Source organism: Pocillopora verrucosa, chromosome 9 (assembly GCF_036669915.1).
Source record: "Pocillopora verrucosa isolate sample1 chromosome 9, ASM3666991v2, whole genome shotgun sequence".
NCBI classification, from domain to species: Eukaryota; Metazoa; Cnidaria; class Anthozoa; order Scleractinia; family Pocilloporidae; genus Pocillopora; species Pocillopora verrucosa.
The window spans coordinates 15,465,724-15,492,504 of NC_089320.1; the positions used below are offsets into that span (position 1 = coordinate 15,465,724).

The 26,781-nt window shown below is 37.8% G+C and overlaps 2 protein-coding genes, 1 long non-coding RNA gene and 1 other non-coding gene across 7 annotated transcripts; all 4 read right to left on the minus strand.

Moving 5' to 3' along the window:
• Positions 1 to 47: 47 nt before the first annotated feature.
• Positions 48 to 6,867, minus strand: LOC131780698 (uncharacterized). Of its 2 annotated transcripts, none has more exons than XR_010718695.1 (5): positions 6,646 to 6,867; positions 4,818 to 4,906; positions 3,178 to 3,306; positions 1,007 to 1,108; positions 48 to 198 (listed from the first exon to the last, which is right to left on the minus strand). It is a non-coding gene; the product is annotated as an uncharacterized lncRNA (long non-coding RNA). The 2 variants fall into 2 exon arrangements; XR_010718696.1 differs by having other exon boundaries at positions 3,178 to 3,370.
• A 689-nt stretch (positions 6,868 to 7,556) lies between these two features.
• Positions 7,557 to 14,680, minus strand: LOC131779908 (ammonium transporter Rh type A). The gene is made up of 9 exons (XM_059096513.2): positions 14,451 to 14,680; positions 13,842 to 14,025; positions 12,886 to 13,181; positions 12,156 to 12,319; positions 11,287 to 11,424; positions 11,000 to 11,133; positions 10,299 to 10,480; positions 9,820 to 9,893; positions 7,557 to 9,074 (listed from the first exon to the last, which is right to left on the minus strand). Exons 1-9 carry the CDS (start codon positions 14,620 to 14,622, stop codon positions 8,937 to 8,939), a joined length of 1,482 nt encoding a protein of 493 aa, XP_058952496.2. The 5' UTR covers positions 14,623 to 14,680; the 3' UTR covers positions 7,557 to 8,936.
• A 911-nt stretch (positions 14,681 to 15,591) lies between these two features.
• Positions 15,592 to 15,710, minus strand: LOC131780756 (U5 spliceosomal RNA). Its single transcript, XR_009339906.2, has one exon. It is a non-coding gene; the product is annotated as a U5 spliceosomal RNA (small nuclear RNA).
• A 912-nt stretch (positions 15,711 to 16,622) lies between these two features.
• On the minus strand, positions 16,623 to 22,723 carry LOC131779755 (alpha-(1,3)-fucosyltransferase 10). Of its 3 annotated transcripts, none has more exons than XM_059096355.2 (2): positions 22,516 to 22,723; positions 16,623 to 19,300 (listed from the first exon to the last, which is right to left on the minus strand). In XM_059096355.2, exon 2 carries the CDS (start codon positions 19,121 to 19,123, stop codon positions 17,801 to 17,803), a length of 1,323 nt encoding a protein of 440 aa, XP_058952338.1. In that variant the 5' UTR covers positions 19,124 to 19,300; positions 22,516 to 22,723; the 3' UTR covers positions 16,623 to 17,800. The 3 variants fall into 3 exon arrangements, with proteins under 3 accessions (XP_058952338.1, XP_058952346.1, XP_066028796.1); XM_059096363.2 differs by lacking the exon at positions 22,516 to 22,723 and adding an exon at positions 21,826 to 21,932; XM_066172699.1 differs by lacking the exon at positions 22,516 to 22,723 and adding an exon at positions 19,766 to 19,956.
• Positions 22,724 to 26,781: the final 4,058 nt, after the last annotated feature.

Sequence of the window (26,781 nt, forward strand, 5' to 3'; positions counted from 1 at the left end):
GTTCCTTCAACTTTAAGACAACTGTTAGAGATAACAACGTTTGAAGATTTATTTTCTACGAAAACTGTCTCCTACTCTAATGTGGTAGTGTCAGAGTAAATGAACTCGAAGTAAATGTACACGTCCTGCTCTCCTTCTTTTATCAACTTCCTGTTCGTCTATGTTCCTTGTTATGAAACCATCTTGACGCTCTCGACACTAAAAGTAAAAGGAAAAAGCTATAGTTAGATGGCCACTTCTAGCAATGATTCAACGAACTACAAGTAATCAAAACACTTAGTAAAATCTCAAGAAAAGTAAAACCTCGAAGAAAGGGATTTTGAGTCGCCGTTTGATAAAATTACAACGGTACTTTTGTACAATTGGTGACGGGATGATCCTCAACTAGAAGACAATAAATGTACTCTTTCTCTGAATTTTGTGTCTCTTCTTTTTCAAGTTTTTTTTTCTTTTTATCATCGGGTTATTAACGCATTCTATTAAACAATATCAGTAAAACGTCGCTCATAGAAAGCTTCCTGCGGAGTTATCAGATACAAATATGTTAAAATCGAATTCAAATTATTCATTTAAATTACTAGTTAACAATGAAAAGAAAAGAAAGCTAAAACATGTCCTTAGGGGAAAAAGTTATCAACAAGCAATTGGCTTCCTGATTGTGTGCACAGCACTTCGAGATAATTTTAGAAACGACTCTTTAATACTATAATCGTTGTATGATACTAGTCGGATTGAACACTGAAGCGAAAAGAGCAGGACCAAAAAATTTCCAACAATATCTTCAAAGCCAAACAGCAGGGGTATTTTTACTTTGTTAAGTTAATCAAGGGCAAGGATCAACCTCTCTTTGGCTGAACGCCCTAACTCACCCGCTACGATTACAGCGCGATCTGAAATGTGGATTAATTCTCAACAATTTTTCAGAGTGAATATGTTACATGGTCGAGAGTACATCTCAACATCTTAACTTGAAGGATTTGGTTTTCTTGATGCATCACTTTCTAACCTGTAATCACAACATCAACTCTATGAGCTTGAAACTTTCAATCCACGTTGACAAAACTAACAATTCCTCCACGAATGCAGTCCTCAAGGGAAAATTTTTCCCCTGCAAAAAATTAATTCAAGAACAGAAAAGATTAACAAATTGGCCACATTAAGAACCTGAAGCAAACCACAGCACGAGGACGTGGGACGTGGTAAAAAAAAAAAGATCTCACGAGCAGAACAAGGGCTCAGCACGTGCTTTTTAACACTTTGTACATTTCTTTATCCTCTGCAAAACAACAACGTGAAAGCACCAAACTGTGAGTGTTCTGGAAAAGAGACCCAGGTAGCAAGTTACTTAAGTTTCCACTTGGAACTAAATGACGCTCACATAAGTTATGCTGAATTTGATTTGTGGTGCTTTAAGAGACGGTAAACACGTCCAGCCATTCGCGAGATCATTTTTCAATAAACGTCTTCCTTGGTGTTGCCTTACTGAATCCTCAAGGGTCTGCAATGTTTTACCCAATAATCTCGTCAATTCATCTGTCCATCACTCCTAAAACCATATCTTAAAATTTTCCCGCCATTTTTTGTTTCATTTTCTTTATTTTCATTCACTGTACTTGAGTTGGTCAATTATGTACTGGCTGATTAATTTTTAAATTGATCGTATTTTCGCACACTTAAGTTAAAACTAACCAAGTTAAGTAAAATTTGGCTATTCATTAAAATTCTCTTGTCTTCACCCAACCATTAACTGTTATAAATTTTTTAAATCATTCAGTTAAAAAGTCAGTCAGTAAGTTGGTGCATCAGACAATTAAATGGCCAGTAAGTCATTCAGATAGACGGTTAGCGAGTTGGTGAGTAAGTGAGTTGTCAGTCAGTGGGTCAGTCTGTTAGTCCGTCAATCAGTGAGTTTATTTGCCAGTCAGTCCACAGTTGGTAAATCAGCCAGTCGTTTGGTCTAAAAAAATTGGTAACTCAATCAAATGCAGACCTAGTCAATTAGTCATCTGGGCAACTTTCCAGTTGCTCAGACGGAGAGCTAATGCTTGAAACATCAGCTTTAATGGTGGCCAATTTATGTCATCAACTCAGTTGATAATACTAAATTACCCTGTTATACTCTCCAACCAACACAGCACCAGTTTCTTTAGAAACTTACCCAGCAATATTCATTTAACTTTCCAATTAGACAGTCACTGTAAGCTAGCCAGTCCAGCAGCAAGTTAAGTGATTAGTCACTCCACCATTCATCAGGCCAGTCAGTGTGTCTGTCACCCCCTTACTCAGCTAATCAGTCATCCAATCAGTCTCATGGTCATTAAGCCAGACTGCTAGTCGCTAAGTCAGTTACACTGTAAGTCAGTCAGTGGACAGTCTTACAGTCAATCAACTGGTCAGCCATTGAGCCAGTCAGTGTGTGTCTGTCAGTCACTCAGTCTGCAAGTCAGTCAATCAGTCAGCCAGTCAGTCTTAACGTCTCTTGATTGGTCTCCTAGTAAGTCACTCGTCCAAACGGTCCACTATTCCATTGACTTGACTGTAAGTCCATCAGTCACTCAGTAAACCAGCCATCCAGTCAGTAAGTCAGTTAACCAGGTAGTAACTTGGTTGGTCAGTCAGTCCACTACTTGGTCACCAATTAGTCAGTTACTCTTTCAGTCAGCTGCTCAGTCCACAGGTCAGTCAGATAGTCTATTTTCAGGTCAGTTGATTGATCAATCGGTCAGTCCATTACTTGGTCAGTTTCTCAATAAGTAAATCAATCATTCGGTCAGTCAGCCTACTCAACCTACTTAGTGGGTCTGTCACTCACAAAGTCATTTCGCAGGTTAGTCACTCTGTCGGTAAGTCCGTCCACAAGTATCTCGGCTGGACACTAATTTACACATGTCACTCATTCAGTCAATCAAACAGTGCACACCAGTTGGTTAACTGATTAGTCAGTCCAAAAGTCAGTCCGTCAACCAACAATCCAGTAAGTGAGTCAGTCAGTCTGACAATCATACAGTGATTCATTCAGTTGTTATTCAGTCATAAAATTCACATCAGTCAGTCAGTCAGTCAGTCAGTCATTCTATCATTTGGTTTGCCATAAGTCAGTCAGTTAGTCAGAATATTAGACTGGTCAATTGTAAAATGTACTATTAATATTGGTTTAGTAATGATGTCTGGACTCACCCACAATACCTCTGAGTTGAGCTTGATTGAAGTAGGGAAGACATTCCACCTGAACAACAGCCACTTTCATTTTGCTCTTAGAGAGGGTTTCTTCCAATTATTGGCTGTTTCAATATGACAAGGTGATACCTATAATATGTTTCAATATGACAAGGTGATACCTATAATATGTTTCAATATGACAAGGTGATACCTATAAAGCAAACAAACAAATATTTGGGAACCTGTAAAGGTCTTGCAACCCATCAAAGAAGAGTAGCAAAGTATAACTTCAACAGTCAGTTAGTTCATCAGAGTCAGTCAGTCAGTCAGTGATCTAGCCATTTATGAAAGCCAGTAACTCAGTCACTCAACCAGTAGCCTGTTCCAGCCATTCAGTTAGTAAATTAGAGCTAATTTAACAAATGGCACAATGTGGGACCTGACCCTAACCTTGTTCATTCATTTTATATCAAGCTAATTTCACATGGCACATCATTTTACTGACAGAACGCCTGGAACAGGCAATCCAATCAGCTACCAGTCCAACAGTGGTCTTTAGGCCAGCCACCCAGTTAGCCAGTCTGACACAGAGACTGTCACTTATTTGGTCAGCCAATCAGTCCACAAGTCTCTTAGACAAGTCATTCAGTGTGTCTCAGTTTTACAGTCAGTCTACCAATTGGTAAACTAATCAGTCAGTCCATCAGTGAGTCAGTCAGTTATTCAGTCACCAAATCAGTTCACCAATCAGTCACTTGGTCATAGAGTCAGCCACTAACTTAGTCAGTCAACTGCTCAGTCCATCATTAGCCAGGCAGCCCCTTAGTCTACTAGTCAGTCGAGTGGAAAGTGCGTTATTCAGTCTAGCAGTCAATCAGCCAGACTAACATTCTAATAGTTGTCAGTTGGTCAGTCACTAGGTCTCACCATCACTCAATCAGACAAGTGATCAGTTGGTCATTACGACATTAAGACATTCCACCAGTCAGTTGATTTGTCAGTCAATTAGTAAGTAAGTGAATGAGTGAGTCAAGTCAGTCTGTCAGTCAGTCAGTCAGTCAGTTGGTTAGAATATCTGTCAATGCTAACTGATGGGAAGAATAGCTAAGTAGCGAACTTCTTTTAATTGATGGGGCAAACGTATCCTGGTGGGGGTGATCTTGTAGGGGGAAAACTTGCTGTGTGGTGAAACTTCCATAAACTTCATTTCATGAGTCAGTCAAACAATTGGAGAGTCAGGCATTCAGTCAGTCCAATAAAATAATTAATCAAAACTATGACAAAATTCTAGAATGTGATTGGTTATCACCAGCCTGGTTTGCGTACAAATAGTTGACCTTGTAATTGGACAGTTTACATGTCATGCCTGTGTGTCATGCATTTTGCCAAGTTAACAGCTGTTTTCTTATGAAAACATACAGCCAATGTCTAGTTTCTTTCTCAAATTCTGTCATAGGTTTAATTAATTGGTAACAGGACTTTGTGTTGTCCAGTTCTGTCACATTGTAGTTTGTAATCTGCAGAATCTATTTTTTTTCCTAGATCTGCAATTTTCTATTGTATCAATTTACTTACAACAAGTTTACAATTCACTTAAAGTTAACATTACATTTGTCTGGTCCCATGATAACTCAAGTTGATACTATTAGTCTTCTCACCTGAATAACTACATACCACTTTCTAATACACTGCTGAGGTGGTCAATTCTCTTTGTTCCTTTGTTTGTGCATTGTACTCTTTATCTCATCTAAGATAAGAAATGGAGATTAAATCATACAGATTTTCACTATAAGTCTTCTTGTGAGGGGTGAGGTGCTGTCTTGAATTACCCCTAACTTTTGCAAGAGCATCACCCCACATCAGTTTATGTAATTTTCATAGGCCTTTTGCATGCAAAGTCCCTGGTAAATTACAAATAATTGTTTGGAAAAGACCCAAGTAATGTAGATAGATTTCACTGCCAAACACCAAGGAAATCCTTTAAGTTTTCACTCTGTTAATTTGTTGAAAAAAGACACTCTTACTTAAAAAATAAAGTTCCAGTTAATATTTTTTCACTCCCAAAGTTTTGAAAATATTTCACCCCTTTAGGAGTGACCACATGTCAAGTTATGACAACACTCTGATTTGTAGAAATGCAGACTGCCCATAGAAGCACAGAGACATTGTGTTGAAACTATCTAGGAGTTGTGCCTGACGGATCTTACTTCAATTCTGCTCACAGGCAATTCTTATTTCACCCTGTGAGCTGCTTGAGCTTGCCAGAACTCACTGATGGTTGCTGATTGAGAGCAAGTAGCAAGGTATATGTAAACCGTAGGTCCTTATCTGTTTAAGTGACATTTTTTGGCCATTTCGCATCCAATTTCTTAAATACTTTTACAGCTAGTCTTCACTTTTACTCCTCTCTTTTTTATGTTTTCCCATTCATGGTCTTGCAAAATACACAGAGATTATAGCAGAGCTCGAAGAGTGTAGCCCCATAATTATAAAAAATAGTAGTAACCCATCTAGCTGAAAAAATTGGGATGTATGACTGTACAGCTGTAAGACTGTACGGCTGTAAGACTGTACGACCGTACAAGGTGTTACTTTTAACATGCATGGTCAACTGTATCGTGGGCACGTCAATGCCACGGCTTTGTATAGTAGTCCAGTGGTCAGTGCACTGGGCTCTGAGTTGGACAACCCGGGTTCTAGTCCTGGCCGGGTCAAGGTGTTGTGCCCTTGAGACATGCAGGGAAAAAAAAAATGTGAGCTCTGCTTTTAGGCTTGGCTAAATCTATATATTAGCAAAGATCACTCCATGCAAGTGAAATCAAGAGATGTTTGTGCAACTGAAATTCAAGGACCAGGATATTTGGTAAAATTTCCATACAGCCCCATACTATTGTTAAACAAATCTGTTTTCCCAATGGCAATGTATTATTTTTGTCATTGTTTTCTCCACCCAAGAACTGAATGCATAATGTAGTATGGGGCTGTGCGGAAATTTTACCGGATATTTTGTCACCAAAAACATCTCAGGAGTCATTTGGGTTGACAACTTATAACTGGCTATTCACACTTCAGTGGACTAAAAATTCAGTTTGAAAATATATTTTTGTAAATAACTCGTGCACGTTTCGATATTTTACAAAACTTTTTCTTCGACACAGAGATTGGCCCTTATGAGGTCTACCATATCCTTAGAGCAATAACCAGTTGAGTGTGTTTTTAAATTATTCCCTTGTTAATTAAAACTTATTTTCCAAGGCCCTAATGCAATTTTTATTTATTTCAGTTTTTTGTTTACTTCTTTGTTTTCCACGTTCGTTAATATCCTCGTGAAGTTGACAGGTTCTTACACCGAGGCGGAGCCAAAACTTAACACAGTTATATGTATTCCTGCATTTCATATCGCTTAAATTCGAGAAGTAAATATATACAATTCGTTCTATAGACCTCAAAAGTGGAGAATTAAACCACGATTTCATCCACGCTTACCTGAAGCAACTCATTTGAGTGTCGGTGTAACGCATGGTTCCATTTCTGAGTTTTTCAGCTGCCGTGACATCATTTATTCCATCCAAACACCATCAAACAAGAGAAGAAATGTACTCAACGGCAAAAGATGCTCAAGGTGCCGTTTTCCGTCATCTTTTGGAGTCAAAATGTTAAGTTCATTCAGTTGTACACAGTTTCGACTGCAGCCACGTCGCCATATTAAATAAAGCTCAACTAGTTCCCAGGGTTTTTCGTCTGACAAGCATGCAGCACGCGAGATTGCGCGGCAACACGCGTTTAGCGAGCAGCACACGTAGCTTTCGCTGCTTGCCATTCTGTTCTGTTTCAAGAGCCCGTCGTCTACATGCATATAAAGGCAGTGCGTGGTCTGTTTCAGGCTAGTTCCAAGACAGTAAAGCTAACGTTTGAGCAACTATCAGGGGTATTTTCAATCAAAGTTTACCTACAAGAAGAACACACCATACAACTTTCAATGTTAGGGCTCAGTATGGGGCCTCCACTTCGGGCCTTCCCTTCCCACCTCCCCCTGATCCTGGGTTCATACTTTGCAAGAAACCTAAGGGTGAGGTTTCTCCAGGACCCTGTTGTACATATCATATCAATTTTTTTTCAAGGGGAAATAAAATGAACCTGACGCATTGTCACTGAAGAAGAGTGCACTGCAACTTTGAATCATCATATTCTTTCAGTTGCCAATAAAATCCCAGATCTGGACATAATGAAATGGGATGCCTACCCTTTCAAGCATTTGATCCCTAAAAAATTCAGCATTGCAATCCTGTCAAAGAGTCAATGCCAAAATGGGATAAAAAGGAAAACTTTACCTCCACAGGACTAAAAAAAGAACACCATGGAAAATATAAAAGCAAAACATAAACAGATGATCCCATAAATGTTTATTTATATTGATTAGTTAAGTTTCAATATTTTCAATTTGGGTTCCCTGCTAACTGAAGGTTAAAACAGTTCATTAACCATATCCTATGATAAATATTTGGCCGATTAAATAAGCACAATATTCTTAAAATTTCAAAAGATCTATGAATTTCTACTTTAGGCTTAATAGATAATTTTTTTGTTCTGTATAAAACATGCTAGACAACAACTTAAAAATCTCATTAAGTCTGCAACCACTTTGTAATGAGTTAAAATACCTGCAAAAAACTCCCTTAAATTCTCTTTATTAATGGTTTCTCTAATAAAATATATATGGACAAAAGTGACTTTTAACCATATAATCCCTTATGGTTTTTTGGGTCTGTTTATCATTCTTAAATTGGTGAGATCTATAAAGTTAAATAATCTGGCCTAACATACACCTTACCATCCCTTAAAAACCCTTTGGGACCTTTTTTTTTTTTTTTTTAAACCTTTGACCCCTAAGAGTGATTAGCATCTAATTTCTCCTTACAAAATCACCCCCAGATCACACAATAAGGTCATGAGGATAAAGGAAATGATCACCAACCCAAGAAGCTCTTGATTGTTGAACAAATTCTCCTTTTTGGCACTGTAGGAAATGTATAGAGAAAAGTATAGAGAATATGCATACTGATGTCAGGGGTGTAAGGGGTTTAGGAAGAAGAATGGCATCCCCTGCTTGACTTGTTTTTCAATGCAAAATTCAGTCTATTTAAAATGGAAATATGTCAATCAGTCTCCCTGATTCTGAGTGTTCCACCTTAGACATGGGAATATAGAACTAAGATGAACACCTTCCACTTCTGGATGTGATTAATACGTAATTTATCTTCCACAGATGTTATCCAGAAAATAAGTAATAAGAATTGCCAAAAATTTTAGCTTAGGACTTTTTGATTTTAGTTTACAACTGACACACACTTTTCAGTGTTTGCAAAAAAAAAAGCCAAAGTATTAACTCTAGTTACTCTGATCTAACACCAATTTCTCCCTTAATTCACAATGAAATGTATAACATCTGAAAGGGAGAGTCACAAACCAGATCAGACTTAAAGAATTAAGTCATTTATCCTGTCTTTCATTTAAAAGAAAGACACATAGCCTTTACATGACACTTTCACAGATTGCATAAGGGAATATAATATTCTTTCAGTAGTTGATAATAGAATTTCTTTGATGTTGAGTAAGAAAAAATTATTTCCTATTAATTGTCTAATAATTTCTTTTTAATACAAAATCTTATATAAGTTGGAAAAAACATTGCTTACAAATTACAATAAGTACCTGTATTTTACAGAAGTACTCAATCAGTACCAATAAAAGATAATCATTGCATGTTAATATTGTTTTTACACTTGACCATCAGCCTGTTCTTCTGATTCATTTTCTTCTTGTTGGACTAATGATTCAGCTTGTTCTGCCTGCACTGCACCATTTTCTCTTGGAGGATATACAGTACCAGATAATGGACGAAAATCAGCAGGGACCTGTTAAAGTCATAAGTTGAAACTCCATTATTCATACATACATCACAAAAAAGAGGTTTGCAAAGCTCTAAGAAGTGTTTCAAAACACTTCTTCCTTTGAGAGATTCCAGCAGGAATGATGTCAGTAAAAAGGGAGGTCTCATCTCATTTCAAAAGTGATTCAACATATGTAGACTTATTTCAATATTTAAAAGCATATATATAGTACAGTCAAAGTTTTGTTTTGGACATTAATTCTTGGGTTTATTGCCAATAAGTAACCTGTCAGTGTCCTGTTGGTTACTCATCAGTGGCCAGTCAGCCAACTGTTGGCTGACATGTGTTTTCAAGGAACTTTTCTTCACAATTACTGACAGAAACTCCTAACACAGTTACCAAAAGGAAAGATGCCACTATTCTGCCTATAAATGTCTATCCAGTGCATAGAGTGCCATTATTTTATATTAAACATAAGGGCTTCTTTTAAACATTCCAACCACTTTCCATCCATTAAGGTTCATTAACTGAACAACAAAATTATGACCACCATAAATCAACAAGAGCCAGTATTTTGGAGTAAACCTCTTAGAGTGGAGAGGAAGTTCATGGGAAGGGGGATAGGAAAAGTCTTCCTCATTCATTTTTTTTTTTGATCACCCATCAATCCAATTATCTTGTTTTTAGATTCGGTACATCAAGTATGTTGCACCTCATGGTGCTTTGTACATGTACTTGCCCTTTCAAAAACTAAAATAACAACACTTACTTCCCAAAACTCTCCATCATCATACAATGCTTCATCCCTTAAAGGATCAAAAAATGGCTGCTTGACAATGACACCTGTAAAAAAATTACCAAGTAAATTCTTGTTTAAAATTTCACATGATAAGAGAGTCAGAGAGAGGTACATCAGCCTTAAGATTAATAGGCTTTCTGCATTGTGAAAAATGTCAAACAAGGTATGAATGTGGGAGCAATCCATATGCATGACATTACTAATTTTTTAAAATTTCTCCTGATGCTGAATATTCTGTCTGAATATGCTTGACATGGCTCCATGAGACTGATATATATACCACAAGAGAGAAATTTTTATCCTGCTGCTATTGCACACAAGATAGTATCTTTCAACAAGTGAGGATTATTTCTCTCTTTTCTTCTTAGCTTGACAATGTATTGTATATAGTGAAGCTGGTTATATATACTGCTATCTACTGGTATCATAGCTTAAGGGCAACAACTAACCTGTTAGGAGTCCACCAGCTATTGCTAGAGCTAATGTAACAGCTAGTGCAGCAAACTGAAATGCTGCTTGTTTCCCTGAACTCCACCCTAGTCCATCCACAGCATCTGGGTCAAATTTCACCAACTCAAAGTACTGGGTACTATTGAAAATGGGAGCCCTTGCAGGAAATACTGTATAGAGACTGAAAATAGGCAAAACATTAAGTATGATGAAGATTGTTAGACCTGAAAAATATGAAGTAGGAACTGCAAGAGGCCAAAAAAACCTTCACTATTCTACAGATTTAGTATGAACTACTGAACTGTGGAATTAGCAACTTTATGAAAAATTCAACTTAACTTGCCTCATCCTCATAATATCAATGGTCAAAATATTTTAACTTTGGTATTCAACAGCGGTTTTACTTGTGAAGAAACCATCAAGAAACATGCAATATTGCACATGTTTCCATTGTGTATTTTCATACATATGACAATTCATTTTTATCTTTCTTAGTTTCTTATTTTCTTTTGTCATACACTCAATTCACAAATTCATGTATCTTGTACAGCTGTGCTTAAATCCCTCATGGCACTGTTAGAATGAATGCACAAACAAATATTTCTAACAGAATAATGAGTTGTTGAAACTCTCATCAATTTTGAAGGACTGGGTGCATAAAAAATACCTCTTGATGATATTTGTTTGGTCAAATCTGTACCTTGTTTTGTACTGTTTATATCCAGCAATACTAGAAGAGATGGTTCCTGCTACAGCTCCCAAGATCCCTGGTAATCCATGCAAGCTGTTAACTCCACAAGTGTCATGAACTTTAAGCCTTCTTATGAGCCAGGGCTGAAAAACAAAATGTAGAAAAATGGATGCAAAAGTGTAAATTTGACCAGTATCAAGATGCAATAAAAGAAGAAATTAATTCATTTGTAAACTTATGTATTTGGAAACAGATCACATATCAAAGACTAAATAATAAAATTGTCTCCTTAATACCTGAGTGTATTTGAAGCTGGAGGTACTTAAAGCCCCGCTTACAAACCCTATCAGCACTGCACCCCATGGCTGAATTATCATGGGTGCAATTGTACCCACAGCCACACCCCCTGTCAGGCTTGCATTCTGGAGATGAACCTGTAAATACATGGAAGAGATGATAAAAAGCCATTACCAAAAGATCTACTTTCAAAACTAAGCTTGGGACTGAGCCTATAATTTCCCTTGACAGACAACTAAAATTTTCCTTCTCAGCAATTTCTAAGAATTTGTTGCAAGTTATGTCCACACAATATGACCAGCTGATGAACTCTGTCTGACAAAGCAATTAAGATGTAAGAGGAAATTAGATCTTAATCACTCACATGAGTCAAAGAATAAACTAAGATCCTTGTTCTCTAATTCCTAAACCCAAAGGTCCCTTTTCTAATCAGTGAGCAAACAACTTGCTTGGTTCACAAATCACAGAATCCATCCAAAAGATGTTCAAATATTCCAATGCAGTGTGACAAGCCATCTCAAGAGACTTTTCTTGGAGTCTCACTAATCCACTTTGGATAGCAATGCCATCAATGAGAGGGAATCACAATCTTGTATGTACATAGTTTTTATTCAAAATTAAAAAGAAACTAGTGTCCACAAGCTTCTGTCCTGGGAAACAACAAACATTGTAATTCTGATAAAGGTCACAGTGAAATCAAGAATTCAGATTTCCAATGAACATAGATTCAGTAGGGTAAACATTTTGAATGAATAATACCAGGTACCAAATGAATTTAGATATTGGAACCATTATTTCCAATGAATCATTTTTTTCATCAAATATAATAAACACAGTTGACAAACATAAGGAAATGTATAATACTCACCATACTTAGTTTTGATCCCTTTGTCATTAGGGCTGAGAATGCACAGGAAGTAACACAGCTGGTTATGATGGCATAGTATGTATTAACAATGGCTCGTTGCCTTGCGACCCCTTCCACTAGCACAGAATTAAAGCTTGGCCAGCAAACCCATAGGACTATTGTTCCTAAAATAAAAATTAAAAGTTACACCAAACTAATTCCACACTTTCCTCCATACAATAAAAAAAAAGAGTGAAGCGTCTAAATTAAAATGGATCCACAATTAGATCTTATAAAAAATATAATTCATGTTTCTCTCAACCTTTCCAGTACAGGTCCCAAAATCCAAACACTCTCATGAATATACCTCTAGCTTGAAAAGTATAAAACTATTTGGGAAAGTCATTGGTTAAGTCATCAATAAGAGGAATGTTCCAGTAATACCCAGTGCTGATTTTCTCAAAATATCCTAACTCAGTACAGCAGGATAACCATTTCACTCGCAAAATCTCGCTGGTAATTCTCCTTAATATCTACAATACAATTCTTATGTTATTAGTTTGGAGAATTTGATATGGGATCAATAATAATCCTCACTCTCATCACTTCTTGGCTTGATATTGTTGTATTGAAATTGTAAGGAGAAATTCTGTCATGGTCACTTATGGGAGTACAAGGGCTAAGATTTAATACATCTGTCCAATGCTGTAAGTTTGTATCATGATGTATCTCCCAAGATTTTTTCACTTACCCACTGTGGCAAAAAGATCAGATGTATATCTGGAGGTCTCTTTCTCATGAGCCACAATTTTGCTTTTATATAATATGCGTGACACAGCAAGACCATAGAAGGCACCAAATGTGTGAACATACATTGAACTACCAGCATCCACTGCATGGAAAATCTTGGTGCCTATTGCTCTATTGGCAGAGTAGAGTATCACTTCAATAAATGAAATAATTAGCAGCTGGTGATGACTTGTTTTTCCAAGTAATGCTCCAAAGGTGATTGTCACAGCCACTGCAGCAAGGTCACCCTTGATCATGCTAAACAATGAAAACCGAAAAAAAACAAAACAAAACAAAGGAAAAAAAAGAAAGTGGTATAAAACAAAATGAAGTCCTAATATTGAATAACTTCAGCAGTCAAGTGCACAAGTGTCTAAAAGATAAGAATTATGAAAACTGTCCAATGTCCACATCCATTAAAATATAACACATCACAGAAAACTGGTGTATAGTACCTAGTAATTTACTTCTTGCTGGGTATAAGTAATTCATTGACAAGAGAAAACTGGCTTGAGATGACAAATAGACCCAAAGGGTTGGTTATTAAAACATGGTCTAAACATGGGTCACAGTTTTAGAAACCTTGATTATTTTGGTGATATTTCTGCTTGATTTAAAATTGTTCAAAGCATGGTTTGGATGAATAAGGGCAAAGAGATCAGCCCCTTCACCCAGGGGGAGTGACCAAAAAAGAGTTTCTCCTCACAATATTGATACATTTTTACACAGAAAGGTAATGAGAAGAAATAAAAATGTTAACCAAGGGTTGTCATCTCATTTAACACAAAATTCTCAGAGCTAAATTTGTGAGAAGTATGGCAGACAATGTAGAGAATTGACATTCAGATCTTCAGATCAAAAGGATCAATAATTAATTAATCAACAATTAATTTTTATCACCAAAAACCTGCTTATTACCTTTCTAATCCAATTTGAATTTTGCTGTTCTTCATGTCTAAAAATCCTTGCATCATTGTAGACCACTCAATAACCAAAGCAGATATAAGAAAATTATATCCCAGGGAACTAAATCCATATTTCTTCAGAAATGTCATGAGAAGTCCAAACCCAATGAAAACCATGAAATGTAGTCCTTCAAACACTAAATAAGATATAAAAATCAGGACTTAATACATTCAGAAAATCTATCAAGAAAGATAATTGGAGGCAACACTCCAACACTGTAGATTTTCACTTCTTAATAAGAGTTTTTTTTAACAGAAAAAAAATAGAAAAAGGAAACTAGAAAAAAATCGGAGAATGGACATTCAACGTTATGCTAATCACCATACAACTTTTTAATTAAAATTACACAAAGTACTGGTGTAAGAAGAAAAGAATAGAACACTACTTAAAATAAATATTTAAAAATAACATTTATCTTTAAAGGAAAAATCATAGATTATAAATGTGCCACATCATAGCCTGTAATTTTCTCCTGATGGCTCTTAATATTGGAGAGAGAAAAATTTGTTAAAGGGTGACGAAAAAAATCAAAATAAAAATTAACACATAATATAAACGTACCAGAATATTTCGCATCAATTGTGCCGCCCTTCGAGTTTTTTGCTGCAACAGTCTCTGGAAGAAGATCATCACTATAGCCAACGAAGACTACAAATAAGATTATCAACAATCCTTGAAGGAGAAGCAGTACACCTGCAAATTTTCCGTGACCCCCTGAGCTTTGATCTGACATATTTTTCTAACAAAATTATAATTATTTAAACAATTCTCTATCGCGGTTTGCCGCTAATTTCAACAACAGCCGGTCTATACCGCCCGCTATTGGAAAGTCAGTGGAAGCACGCAACGGAAACGGTTACGTCATGTACGTTTCACTATAATATACCAACTAATCGTCAGCCTACTGTCGCGTGTCGAGCCTCTGACTGTGTCTATCTCGAATATTTTAGGCTAAACCTTAGGTGAGAATTAAACGAATACGAACGCTAAGCGATGGGGTTGGATAAAGCTTCCGTGCTCCGCGTTCGTTCCACACTCCCCTCCAATAAAAACACAAAAACAGAAAAGGCTGTCCACTTAGAACTTGATGATAGGACAACTTACCCCTTTATCTCGCAGACATGTCGACTTGCGAAAAAAACAACTCACCGACACCTAAGGTCAACTTGCCTACGGCATTCTCTGATAAACTCGCCCAGATCTAAGTAAGACTGCAAATGCTGAAAAAGGCCCTCGGGAAGGCCTCCTTATCTCTAAGGCTTTCCATTTGGAGAAGGGGGCGCCTGTTAGAGAGTGGGGCCCATAAGAAAAGGGATAAATGATAAACTGAGAGCCGAACTGCGAGTCATTCTTTTTCTGAATTGTTGGTAAGAATTTATAAATAGTACGCAGAACACGCAATTCCTTGAACAAAAATAAAATCAAATTCTTTACACGCTTGTTTGTATCTGGTTTACTTTGCTATGAATTTGGGAGTCTTAAAATGAAACATTGAAAAGTCTAAGCAATTGCACCTTTTTCCCCTCTTACATTTGTCCACGAGTACACAAGCAGCCCTTCCTCTCTTATCTCCTCTCACACCTCCATGGGCGTTTTTTCGTCTCGTCACTTATCAACTGATTCTCTTCCGTGACGAGATAAAACGCCAACTTAGGTAATCATTTCCCTGCTAGAATCTGTGGTTGTCATAATTTATTTGGAGCCCCGCCGAAAGGCAGGGAGGTAAAAAATTGGTCTATAGACTCATTCAGTTGTTCTCCTCCACGGAAATCTTTAGTAAAAGGCGAAAGATTTATGCGTGCTGAAGGAAAACCAGAGTATTAAAGACAGTATACCGGAGGAAATCAAATTAACAGAATGAGCCATGCCATGTGGGGCAATTATCAGTCTTTCATTTACGCATGCGCATGATCATAAGGCAATTGGTGAAGGTAAAATGTCCGTTCAAAGGGCGATTCCGCTAGATTCTTTTGACTGATTGCGAGATCAGTTGCGTCAGTTATCATAGAGATCAATTTGAATGGATTCTAAAGCATACTACTCCTTTAATTAAGCGCCTCCCTCTGAAAAGCACCGCGTTCGAAGACAAAAGTATTGACAACTGTAGGTGCCCATTATAATCATGGCTCCAGATAAGTGCAACATCTAAATATGCGGCCTCTATAAGGAAAAGGCAATCAAAACAGGGGTTTAGTACAACTGTAAAATTCTAAAACAGTGACGACTGTAAATCTGCCTAAATGTCAAAGGTTTTTCGTTCGAAGTAGTCATACTTCTCTTCTCTTCAACTCCACCCAACACTTATAGCTCGAAGGGGACAACAGTATTGAAAACGGTTAAATATCCAGGAAGCCAGAGTAAAGCTCGCAAGTCTTTTTTCTCCACCAAAACGAGAGAGTGAACGACACTTTACTGACCATCTTCACTATGTTTCGGTTTTACTGTTCAACCTTCCCTTAATAACACAGCTTGCCAGTGTCCTTTCAATTCCAACAACAAAGAAGAAGTGCGTAAGAAATATACATACTATAATTGAGGAGAAAAAAATTCATTAGACAGTCAAAACAGGACAAATGGATAACAATGGTCACACTGTCTGCTCGTTTAACCGTTCTCTGTAAAGATACATTAAATGGGTTGTTACTTATGACTGAAAGCAGTATAGATTTTCTTGTTCATTAAAAAGCTGAATCAACTTTCTCATAAACTCCAAACAAGCTATGAAGCTGGCGATTTTTATTTAAAAAGCATGCTAAGCTGCAGTAACAATATGCACATAACCGAACACCTAAAAATTACAAGTTTAAGCTCGATTTATCTTCTATTGATCCAAAACATATTAGTCAGAGAGTCATGACGAGGTAAAAATAGCTATCACTGTTACCACCACTCTCTGGACTCTCTCCAGGCTTCGGAAGGAGTGAGCGGTGGAATATACAAAAACAAAATGCACTGAAGACCAATTGACGGGCTGAGTGATCAGATTAAAATAAACGGAAAAAAAAGGCAGAAAAGTATTTTTTAGCTTAGTTCCCTGCCTAGATAGGACGAAATTCAAATTCACCGCAAAGCATATATACATATATTTGCTTCAATCATGATTATTCCTTCGCTACTGGCGGTATGAACGTTGTTCGAGAGAGTTTTTTTTTTTCAAAAAATAAGTAGGAAAGCCACAAGAAAAAACTTTTTCACTTTCTTTCTTCAGTTTGTCACTACATTTAAGGTGCTCGTAAATTCTATCTGAATTACGTATATGGTATGATTTACAGCGAACATCCTACGATTTCGAAGAATTTTCTGTAGGGTAATGTTTACACTCTGAAACTCATTCATTCGCGTCGGAGCCTATCAAAACTAAAACTGGGCTACGAAATAAAATCACAACAGAGTCTCAAAAAAGCAAGTCTAAAAGTATTCCTCCCCCCTTTCCTTTACCAGGTTTATTATGGTACCTGGTGAATTCGCCCCATTGCAAGCTCGCTCTCAATCACCCTTGAGAGTTTGTCCCTAATTTTAAACAAGTTCACCCCACCATCAAGCAGTTCGCCCCCACATCATTCTTCTCATTCTTGCTAGTTAATCGAACCTTCTTATAGTTTCATTGTTAAAATTGCGTGTTAGTCGCAAAAATGATTTCAGCAGGGAATTAATTCGTTCTGTGGCAGGGACACGAGTGGAAAGGTTTTGGGGCGAACTGATCAAGGTGGTGCGAACTTGTTTTACACTAAGGGGAGCAACTTGCTTTGGGCAAATCAACCATAAACCCCCTTGACTGTTAAGGCGGCGAACAACCAGGGTCCGATCCTGCCGGCTCCAAGTTATGCTTCCCTTTGTTTCTCATTGTCACGCTTTCTCTGGAATTGAAAATCTTTAAAAAAAAATTTCACTTGGGCCTTTCTAAGTGTACTTCATGATACTAGTATAACAATCACAAACAATACAAAACCAACATAAAGAAACGTGCTATAGTGATTTTGAACGTCAGCGTTAGGGTCCTTTAGTCCCCAGTCCTCGTAACGGCGCGGTTGGCAATAGTCCAGCCTTAATCCGCGATGCAGCTTTCCCTTGGCCAGCGCCATGCATACCTGGCAAAAAAGCGGGTGCCGCGGTTTCCACCAACGACCAATAGTTGTGTTTAAAATGTTTCCTAGTCCCTTCCATTTCCATTCTAGATACTTATTATACGCAGTCTCGTTATTACTGAGATATTTAAGATACTTTGCTAATTCTTTAGGGCTTTTAAAATCGCTAACTTTGATAATAGAGTTCTTGAGATTTCCAGGTAAAAACTCGTCCACTTTGTCAGTGCCCATGAAAATTGGTACCGAGCCGGTTGTGAGAGCATGGTAAAGTCTGTCGTCTATAAAGTAATCACAGTCTTGATTCATGAAAACCAAAGAGAACTTGTAATGCCTCGTTAGAACAAGCTTGTGATCTTTGAAGACATATTTATTATTGATTTTCCCGTACAATCCTATAAGTCCCTCTTTGTTCTTGAGGCATGCGCCGTAAGAGTCCACTTGGATATATTTCATGAGTTGCCGCATGTATTCTGTTCGAACGGGTTCACACTTAGAAAAGATGGCGAGAATATCTCCCTGTCGCTTTTGAAATGGTATAGGGGGATCTAATCCAGGCATGGGATAGATCGGAGCAGGAAAATCCGAGTCCAGACGATAGCTTATAAGCAGATTGAACTGCGACATAATGCGCGCATTATACAGTGTCGGTGTGTATACAGGATTTTCATTAGTTTGAAGAATCCACGGAGCTAAATTTTCAATCGGTGGAAGATTCGAAATATCCGGTGGTCTAGCGTGAACAACAAACGCACTAGCTTCAGCAGCGCGTGATTGGTCGCTGGACAGCTCACACGGTACGGGGCATTCCCCAGGTTGACCCGCGTAAAAAAACGGCCAGTAATTTGTATGATTCACGCCACTCTTTTGAACGGGAACCTTGTGTCCCCTAACTCCCGACCAGTAAATTATCAATCGTTTTCGCTGCCTCTTAGGAAAGTCTTCTTTCTTCCACTTGACTAAGTTATTCCAAACCGGCGGAAGAACCGGTGTTTCACCTCCACCTGTTTGCACACGGGCAGGTTTTCGAGTTCTTGCTGTTTCTTCCTTGTAAAACTGAATCACAAACAACATGGTCCTCAAAGATACCAAGAAAAAACACCCTAGTATAAGCGATCTCCGTTTCGAGGTCGGTCTCAACCACACCATCATCTTCGCTCCGATAGCTCTTCCCAGCCGCTGTGTTTAATTTCTTCAAAACGCGTTCACCGACTTTCAACTCGTTCCTCCCTGTGCTGTGAAAGCGAGGCTGGTGGCACGCAATCAAGCGATAAACAAGCATTCCGTAGCAGTGAGATCATTCTCTGTCAAGCTGTTATTTGCTCTGAACTGTATGATGAGGGGAAATAAAGAAATTAATCACTACATGTCCGTTTACCTTAAAGGAAACTCCTTCCCCCGGGGGGGGGGGGGGGGAGGGGGCAAAGGGTCTTTAGAAAACTGAAATGGGATTTAAACTAGAGAAAATAAATTGTGGACGCGCAAACCAGCCTGGCATAAAACAGACAAATTAGTTTTTAAGTTTTTCGCTTCAATAAGTGAACTCTAGATAAACAATAGTGTGCATCTGTCGGAACACAGATGTCGGATCAATCACAACAGGACACTTGAATGTTGCTATTTTTCTTAGACGGTTCCACTGCTCTGCAAATAAAACCTCACGAAAACAGTCAGCCGATGCCTTTTCCTTAAAATGACCCTTTTCGTTGCCCAACTTTAACTCAAATGAACCAAACCTTAGAGAATTCTTTGGCATCAATTTTTTTACAACTGAGTCCAAAGGCAGGAAAATACCTCGTCATTCTGAACGTTGCTCTCGCTGAAATTACGAATCGACAGCCCGTACGATTACGTTCCATAAAGATCAACACAGATTTTTTTCCCACAAACTACACGCCAACACTAACTAAATCTTTCAGGCAGAACCATCTTGAAATAATCCTTAGGCAAGCTATAAAATGTTGAATTGCCGTAACCAAGTAAGATTAGTAGCAACGGATGGTTTGATTGATGGTGCGTTTCAGTGTTAAATCTATAGCAGGTACCTGCAGATTGGTGACAAAGGGACCAGTCGCTAAAATTCAGTCGCTCAGGAAGTCTTTCGAAGTTTTGTTTTTCGATCATTTGTAGTGACAATGTTTCAATATCTCCTCATTTAGTATTACCGGCTTTGATCAATTATACTGCTCCTTCACTCATTATTAGGACCAGCTGAAGTAGGGAAAACCGACAACTGACAACAGTATCTATTACGACAACCATGGTCTATTTCCCTATTTACCTAGTAAATTGGGCCATTTTCTTTGTTTTGCTTGGTTGAAATAAGGCGACATTTTTTTTAAAAACATGCTATTCAGACTACTTCAGGATGCTGGTATGCTGGAAGGTTATGCCCGAGACGGGAAAACTGATGAATAGCTAACCTGGGAACGAAACTTTTGTCTAATTTCGAGGGATTGAGGACAGTTTTTTCCTCTAGAAGCGAGAACACACGATGTAAGTTCTAAGTGCGACATTTTTTCATGTTGGATTTTCACGAGTTCAAGTTTATTACTTAAGTCTGTTCAGCCGGTAATTAGCCAACGTTCATACTAACTTACTGTTTCATCAGCAACTTTCCTTTCGTCATTTTTATTGCCGCCCTAGTACTACCTCGCATAATTTATCTTTATGCCTGTCTTCTCGTTTCTCGCGTTAAGCGCAGTTCAATAACGCGCCGCTTATCTTTTTCCCTTTTCCTTTTTGGCCTCAGCATTTCGCAGTAACAATATTGGTCTTTCTGTGGCCGTAACAATGTAAGTGTTTCAAAGTATCAGATAGTCCTCTTTCCGTGGTGTTGTTTGTTATTTCTTTATATCATATATTGTGTAACTTTTATAATTGTTTGTTATATTAGTTTAAACCTACGTCATTTCACCGTTGAGAAGTTAAAGTAAATTGTTTTGTTTCTACACGACGTGGAGTTGTTCATTCCCCGGCCACAAGTTTCATTTTCACATAGTGCAGTTTCACATGATTTATTTAATTCAGAACCCTTCATCAATATCGTTCACGGTAACTTGTAACGTTAATTAAAATTCAATAGAAAACTTGTTTGTAATTTAAAGAACGCCAACCACAAAAGAGAAATATCATGATGCTCTTCCGTTTCAAGTTTTTTTGTTCAGAGCTAACATGTAATCATGAGTTCGCGTTAGAAGTATCATGTATGGTAGGCCGGACACTATTTTTCCAATTGCAAAACAGACAACTTGAATATGGAGTCGAACAAAGCACACCTTGGGAATTTGCATTTCATGCGGTAAAAACAGACAGATTTGAGTGCATAGGCTATGAATTTATTTAGCTATGTTGGAACTTGAACCGACACCAATATAGTACAAAGTATGAAACAGCATTTACTGGACTTTTATTGGCTAAAGTGAGGCAAAATAACTTTTTTTTACGTCCGGTCGAACTCAAACCGACATTCTCGTCAAACGTAGTAACTTATGTTTACTTCACATTGATTGGTCACCAGAGACGATGATCTTTGATCCCCTCTAGTTGAAACAATATACGATGTAAATACCACTGAATTATCTACACGTCAGAATGATAAGCCCAATAACGCAGAATACAGTTTACATCAGTTTATATACTCTTTTTGAGCCTTCCTCCAAATAGACAAACAAAGGTTTTTCCTGAGGGTTAAACTTAAACGTAAAAAGATACCAAAAGCGATTCAACACTGGACGTACCGATGAAAGAGTGTCTCAAATAATTTTACGCGATATCTCGCTGACGATATATTACCCTAAAACATTGTTGAGGCTCTATCATGATATTCCTGACTTGCAACTGTTACTTCCCACCTGGAATTTTTTTGGCGTGAAGGTGAAAATAGTTTTAATTAGGTATTTTTCGTGAAGCGTCAAAAGGCTCATCATTTACACGACTTTAAATCTTGATTAATCCAGTTTGTGACATAAAATACATCACAGAGATAAATCTAAATTTCGGGAAATATGAAAAGTAAAGAAATGAGGAATCAGTGCCGTTGTACTTATTAAAGCGAACGAAAGAGAAGCTTGGAAAACTGAAATTGAATTCCTAAAGCGTTCATGATCTCAGCCCGTTTCACCGAGTTAGCTGTCCTTGCTTGCTGATGAAACGAGGTTGAATAAATTCAAATGTGTGCAATATTTGATCCACTGGATGTCTAGGGAACTTAGTGTTGATAATTTATATCTCACTAAATCTTTTTATTGGCTTTCAACAAATGATTTGATAATAGAGAGAATGAATCAAGTGAAGCAATGATCCTCGCAGGTGACCAAGTGAGTTATTTAGCAATGGCAGAAACGAAGAAGCCTGAAAAATTTAGGCTTCGACGGGATCCGAACCCAGGCCTCCCAGAACTGAGCTATATAATACTATATACACGTTGGGAGGGAGGTAAAACTCCATCAAAGAACCGACTGAAGTAACAACAACTAAGAATTAAATCCTTACATATCTCTAAGCTAAAATTTAACAGAAAAACTGTGCTGTCTTTGACTCACTTTTCAGTAGCACATGAAATAGATCCAATGCAAAATTCCTTGTCAATGTTCACCGGCAGGATTGGCCTCACAACTTCCGCAAAGCGCATTTGGTTAAAATGCTTCTCAATTTTTAGTGGCGTGCAGATGACTAGTTGTTCCGTATTGGAGCTGTTTAAAGAAAGGCAGCTGGATAATCAAGTTTAAACCGCGGTTTTATACCCTTGCAGAATATACACCTGGTCATGGGAAGAGCCTCTCATGTACGAAAGTCACGAAATATTGGAAAATATCATGCAAGTAGATTAGTGGGTGGGTGAACCAACAAAAAAAAAGCAATCATAAATATATACCACACCGCGGATGACTGTTGGCCAATCCCATCGGCGCTTTCAAGGGATATTTGAAAACGGTAAGGAGTAAGCAATCAAATATTTGCTTTCTTCTCAAAAATCTCATTTCCGCCTCACACGAGCCCCCGGTCCTCAAAAGACGTCGCTTTTTTTTTCTTTTGATAATAAGTTTTTCACGATATTGACGTTGACATTGGCGAAATTACTTTTTAATATAGATGCTAAGAAAACAAACCAACGCTCAGAGGGATCTTATTGAGAAAGTATCTTTGTGTTTTGATGGAAATATTTGAAAATCGATAAAACAATAATGCGGTGATACGACTTGAATTTTAAACTGTCCCGTTGAAATTTCATTTTCTCACGAGTTGATGTCAAAATCAAGCTCTAAGGATAACCAACTCTATTGTAATTGTGGGATATGTTGGATCACATAGAAGCGACAGCTGAAGCAACTGGTGTAATTTTTCTCAAGATTATGCGTGGGGGTCTGTGTCGAGCTTACCGTTCAGGCGATAGACCAGCGTTTATCTAAAGTCGCTGTACTTTAGAAACACCCAAGCCGTGAACAACGGTCATCAATCTCAGAACATGTTTTAATATGCTCTCCGACAATTTTACAATTCTCCGGGAAGAGTGCGCTAAGACAAACGCCTCTTTCAGGTTCGGGAACGAAAAAAGGCGCTTTAGAACCTAAACATGTAACGGGAGTTAAGTTTTTCAGTACAGCACCAGTGATATGGATACTATATCAAAGGACCTGTGTGACCCAACAAAAAAACGTTTTGTTTAGGATATGTATGAAACGGTAGTAGTGATAAAGATACCAAATCAAAAGACCTCTGTGACTGACTGAATGACGGTTTGTTTAAGGTATGTATAAAACAGTCCTCTTTCTCGTTGTAAGCAATGGAATCAGAAAACAAAACAGCTAAAACCGCAAACCTGCTGCTTCTGAAACGACAGCAATTGAAATTTTCCCAAGAAGATGTTAAGCGAGATTTAAAAAAATTGTATTCATATTGCGGTAGGAGTAAAAGAAAAAGATATTTGCCATGTTTCCCTTTTTAAACAAATAAAGATACACGAGATAAGAGGAAATTCGACGAGATTTGCACGTGATCAAGGAAGATAAAAAGTGCCAACTCCGAATTTGTACTTTCACCTAACACGAGATACATCTAACACCAGCAAATCAACTCGTAGGAAAGCGTTTCGCCGTCTTCATCCAATGAAATGACATAAAGCTTTCACTCAGTAGAACTTACTCGGATATTCACCCTAAAAGGTCACTAATAAACTAAAGAAAGCTCCACTTACCCTTCGACACCATTGTGAATACATTTAACGCAATAATTCTAGTCCATCGTCTCTTTTCTCAAAGTGTTTTCAAGAGTTTGATTTTATCAGAAGACAAAGTTCGCGAGTATACTATTCATGGATTCAGACCATTCATTAATAGTTGACCGTGTTTCATTACAGTCATTGAAAATAATCCCTGTAAAATACAATGGGACTATTATTTCCTTGTGTTATGAGAGCTAAAACAATTCATAGACAAATAATAGCATGAGTAATCCAACTATCAATAGAGGAACAGATATAATGACATGGAGAAGCCAACCCACCTACGCTTTGGCCTAGTATTTAATCAGGTGCCCATACGATTAAATATATTCGACGTTTTATTTCCCGAAGCTGTGCATGTTAATCTGTTGAGAAGCCAGAATTTTTTCTTGACACTGAGGTCGGCCTCTTGATGTTGGTTGCCAAGCATTTGTAAAAAATTTGTTCAACAATATATAATCACAGCGCAGAAGAGCGCTTTTCGTTTGAGTGTCGTAAAACCAAATTAAAAGTAATCGCAACGGCCAAAAATTGAAAACACCTTTCAGATGAAAACTCAAAATAAAAGTGACTGAAATGGTTAAAGCGCGGGAAAACGCGGGCCACCAAGACATTCTTGGTTTTAATTTTGCATCTGATTGGTTGAGGGAGTAGTGCAATTTTTTATGGACCAATCATAGACCGAAGTTCGGCAAAAACAAACCAATCCCAGATTCCTCTCGACACTCATTGTTATTGTTCATTTGAGATAGTAGGCATGCATAAGATGTAATCGAAAAAAAGAGGAAAAAAACGTGTCTAAATCAAAATTGTATTTAAAACCAGGTGGGTTCATAATGAAATAAAATCGTTACGCTGGTAAATAGTTTAAAAAATGTCCGAGAAATATTTTAAAGTCTCAGTATTTCGGATAACAACTCTAGCCTTCATCAAGTGAAAGTGATAAAGAAAATTTACAAAATGCACGCGTTGCGTAGAGAAATGCAAATTTGAACAATTGTTATTAACTAAGTCTTACTCTTTGGCGCTAAGGCTTATGTGTTAGACTGAAATATTGACTATTATTTGTCCTGGAAATACAGTAGGGACAAAAATTTAGTAGAGTTCAAAATAGTTAAGGTACTTTTCTGTGATTGTTGTATCAACACCTAAATAGATGCATATATGCTAGAGACGTTAAAGTTGTCTAAGACGTTAAAGTCGTCAAAAAAAAACCGGCCAGTTTAGCTCTAGAAGATAGTAATCTATCAAGTCATGAACGCGCAAGAATATTTTTCTGCACACAATGATGGCCTAACTGATTAGAATGTATGCCTCTTTATGGTTAACACTCATACACTCTACTTCATTTAGCAACTTTTAATTCAGTGTCGAAAACCGAAAGCCAAACTTATCACAACGGCTAATCGAATCAAACATCGACATCATCTTTAGCCTCTGAAAGCTCTTAGCCAAATCAGGCCAACTGAGTTCAAAATCTCTCTCTGAATTTAGTTAACTTCAGCTTCACAACCTTAAAACGCAACATCTAAAGAGACTTTGTCTTTCGTCACAACCTGCCAACCGGCAGCAGTGTTAAAATGATTCTTAGGTAAATAAAACCTTGTGTAAATAAAACGCGGCGAACTGAATGTTGTCGGTCGGATGGCAAATCGTTCGAAGACTTTCTCGTCTGAGCGAAAACTCCTTCCCTCTCAGAATAAACATGCAACGGAGTTGTATACGGTAAGGAAAGTGAAATCACTTAAAACAAACGAAAAGAAAATAACAAAAATAAACGAAAAGGGAAAACAGGAGAGAACGAGATAGACACTTACCATCGCTGCGAGGTACAAGCACGATTAGATGAAAGAGCGAGAGGTGTTCAGCCTGAATTACTATGACGCCAAGGAATCAAGTGAACAACAAAATGCCAGAAAGATATCCGAAACAATGGAAAAATTACACGAACATTCACAGTATGTGAAATCCTAACCAATCAGAGTGGTGCATAATTTTTTGAAAGGTGACGCTCATTCAGTCCACCCTTGGGAACAGTCATTATTTGTCACCTGAGTGGGGGGGAGGGGGAGGGGTGATATTCTGGGGGGAGGGGGGGGGGAAAACACTTGGAGTTCAGAGGGAGCCAGTCGTCGCTAAAAGGGTATAAGGGGGGAGACACCTCAAAAAATTTGACTGCCGATGGGGGAGAATAAAATAACCACAAACTTTTTTTACGAAGCAAATCTGAGAGAATGTAAATCGACTTAAATCGAGGTCGTGTTTAGTTGTTTCAATACAGATCACGTAACAATATTCGAGGAACCAATATCTTTTAAGAATTATACCTACTTTTATCTATGCGTGCAGGCACCCAAGGTGTTATTCGTACTTCCCAAGCAGCTTACGTATCGAATACGATCTCACCACAATGACTGAAAAGAATGCATCAATAAGATAGAAATATCCACACAATAACAAATTGTTAAATAGAATGCACAAAAATAAGACTAGGCACGCAAGAAGTACGCTTCGCTGGGAGTACGTTGAGGACAGAACACGTAAACAGACAATGTGTCATATCCAGAGGTGAAACTCTCATTGTTCC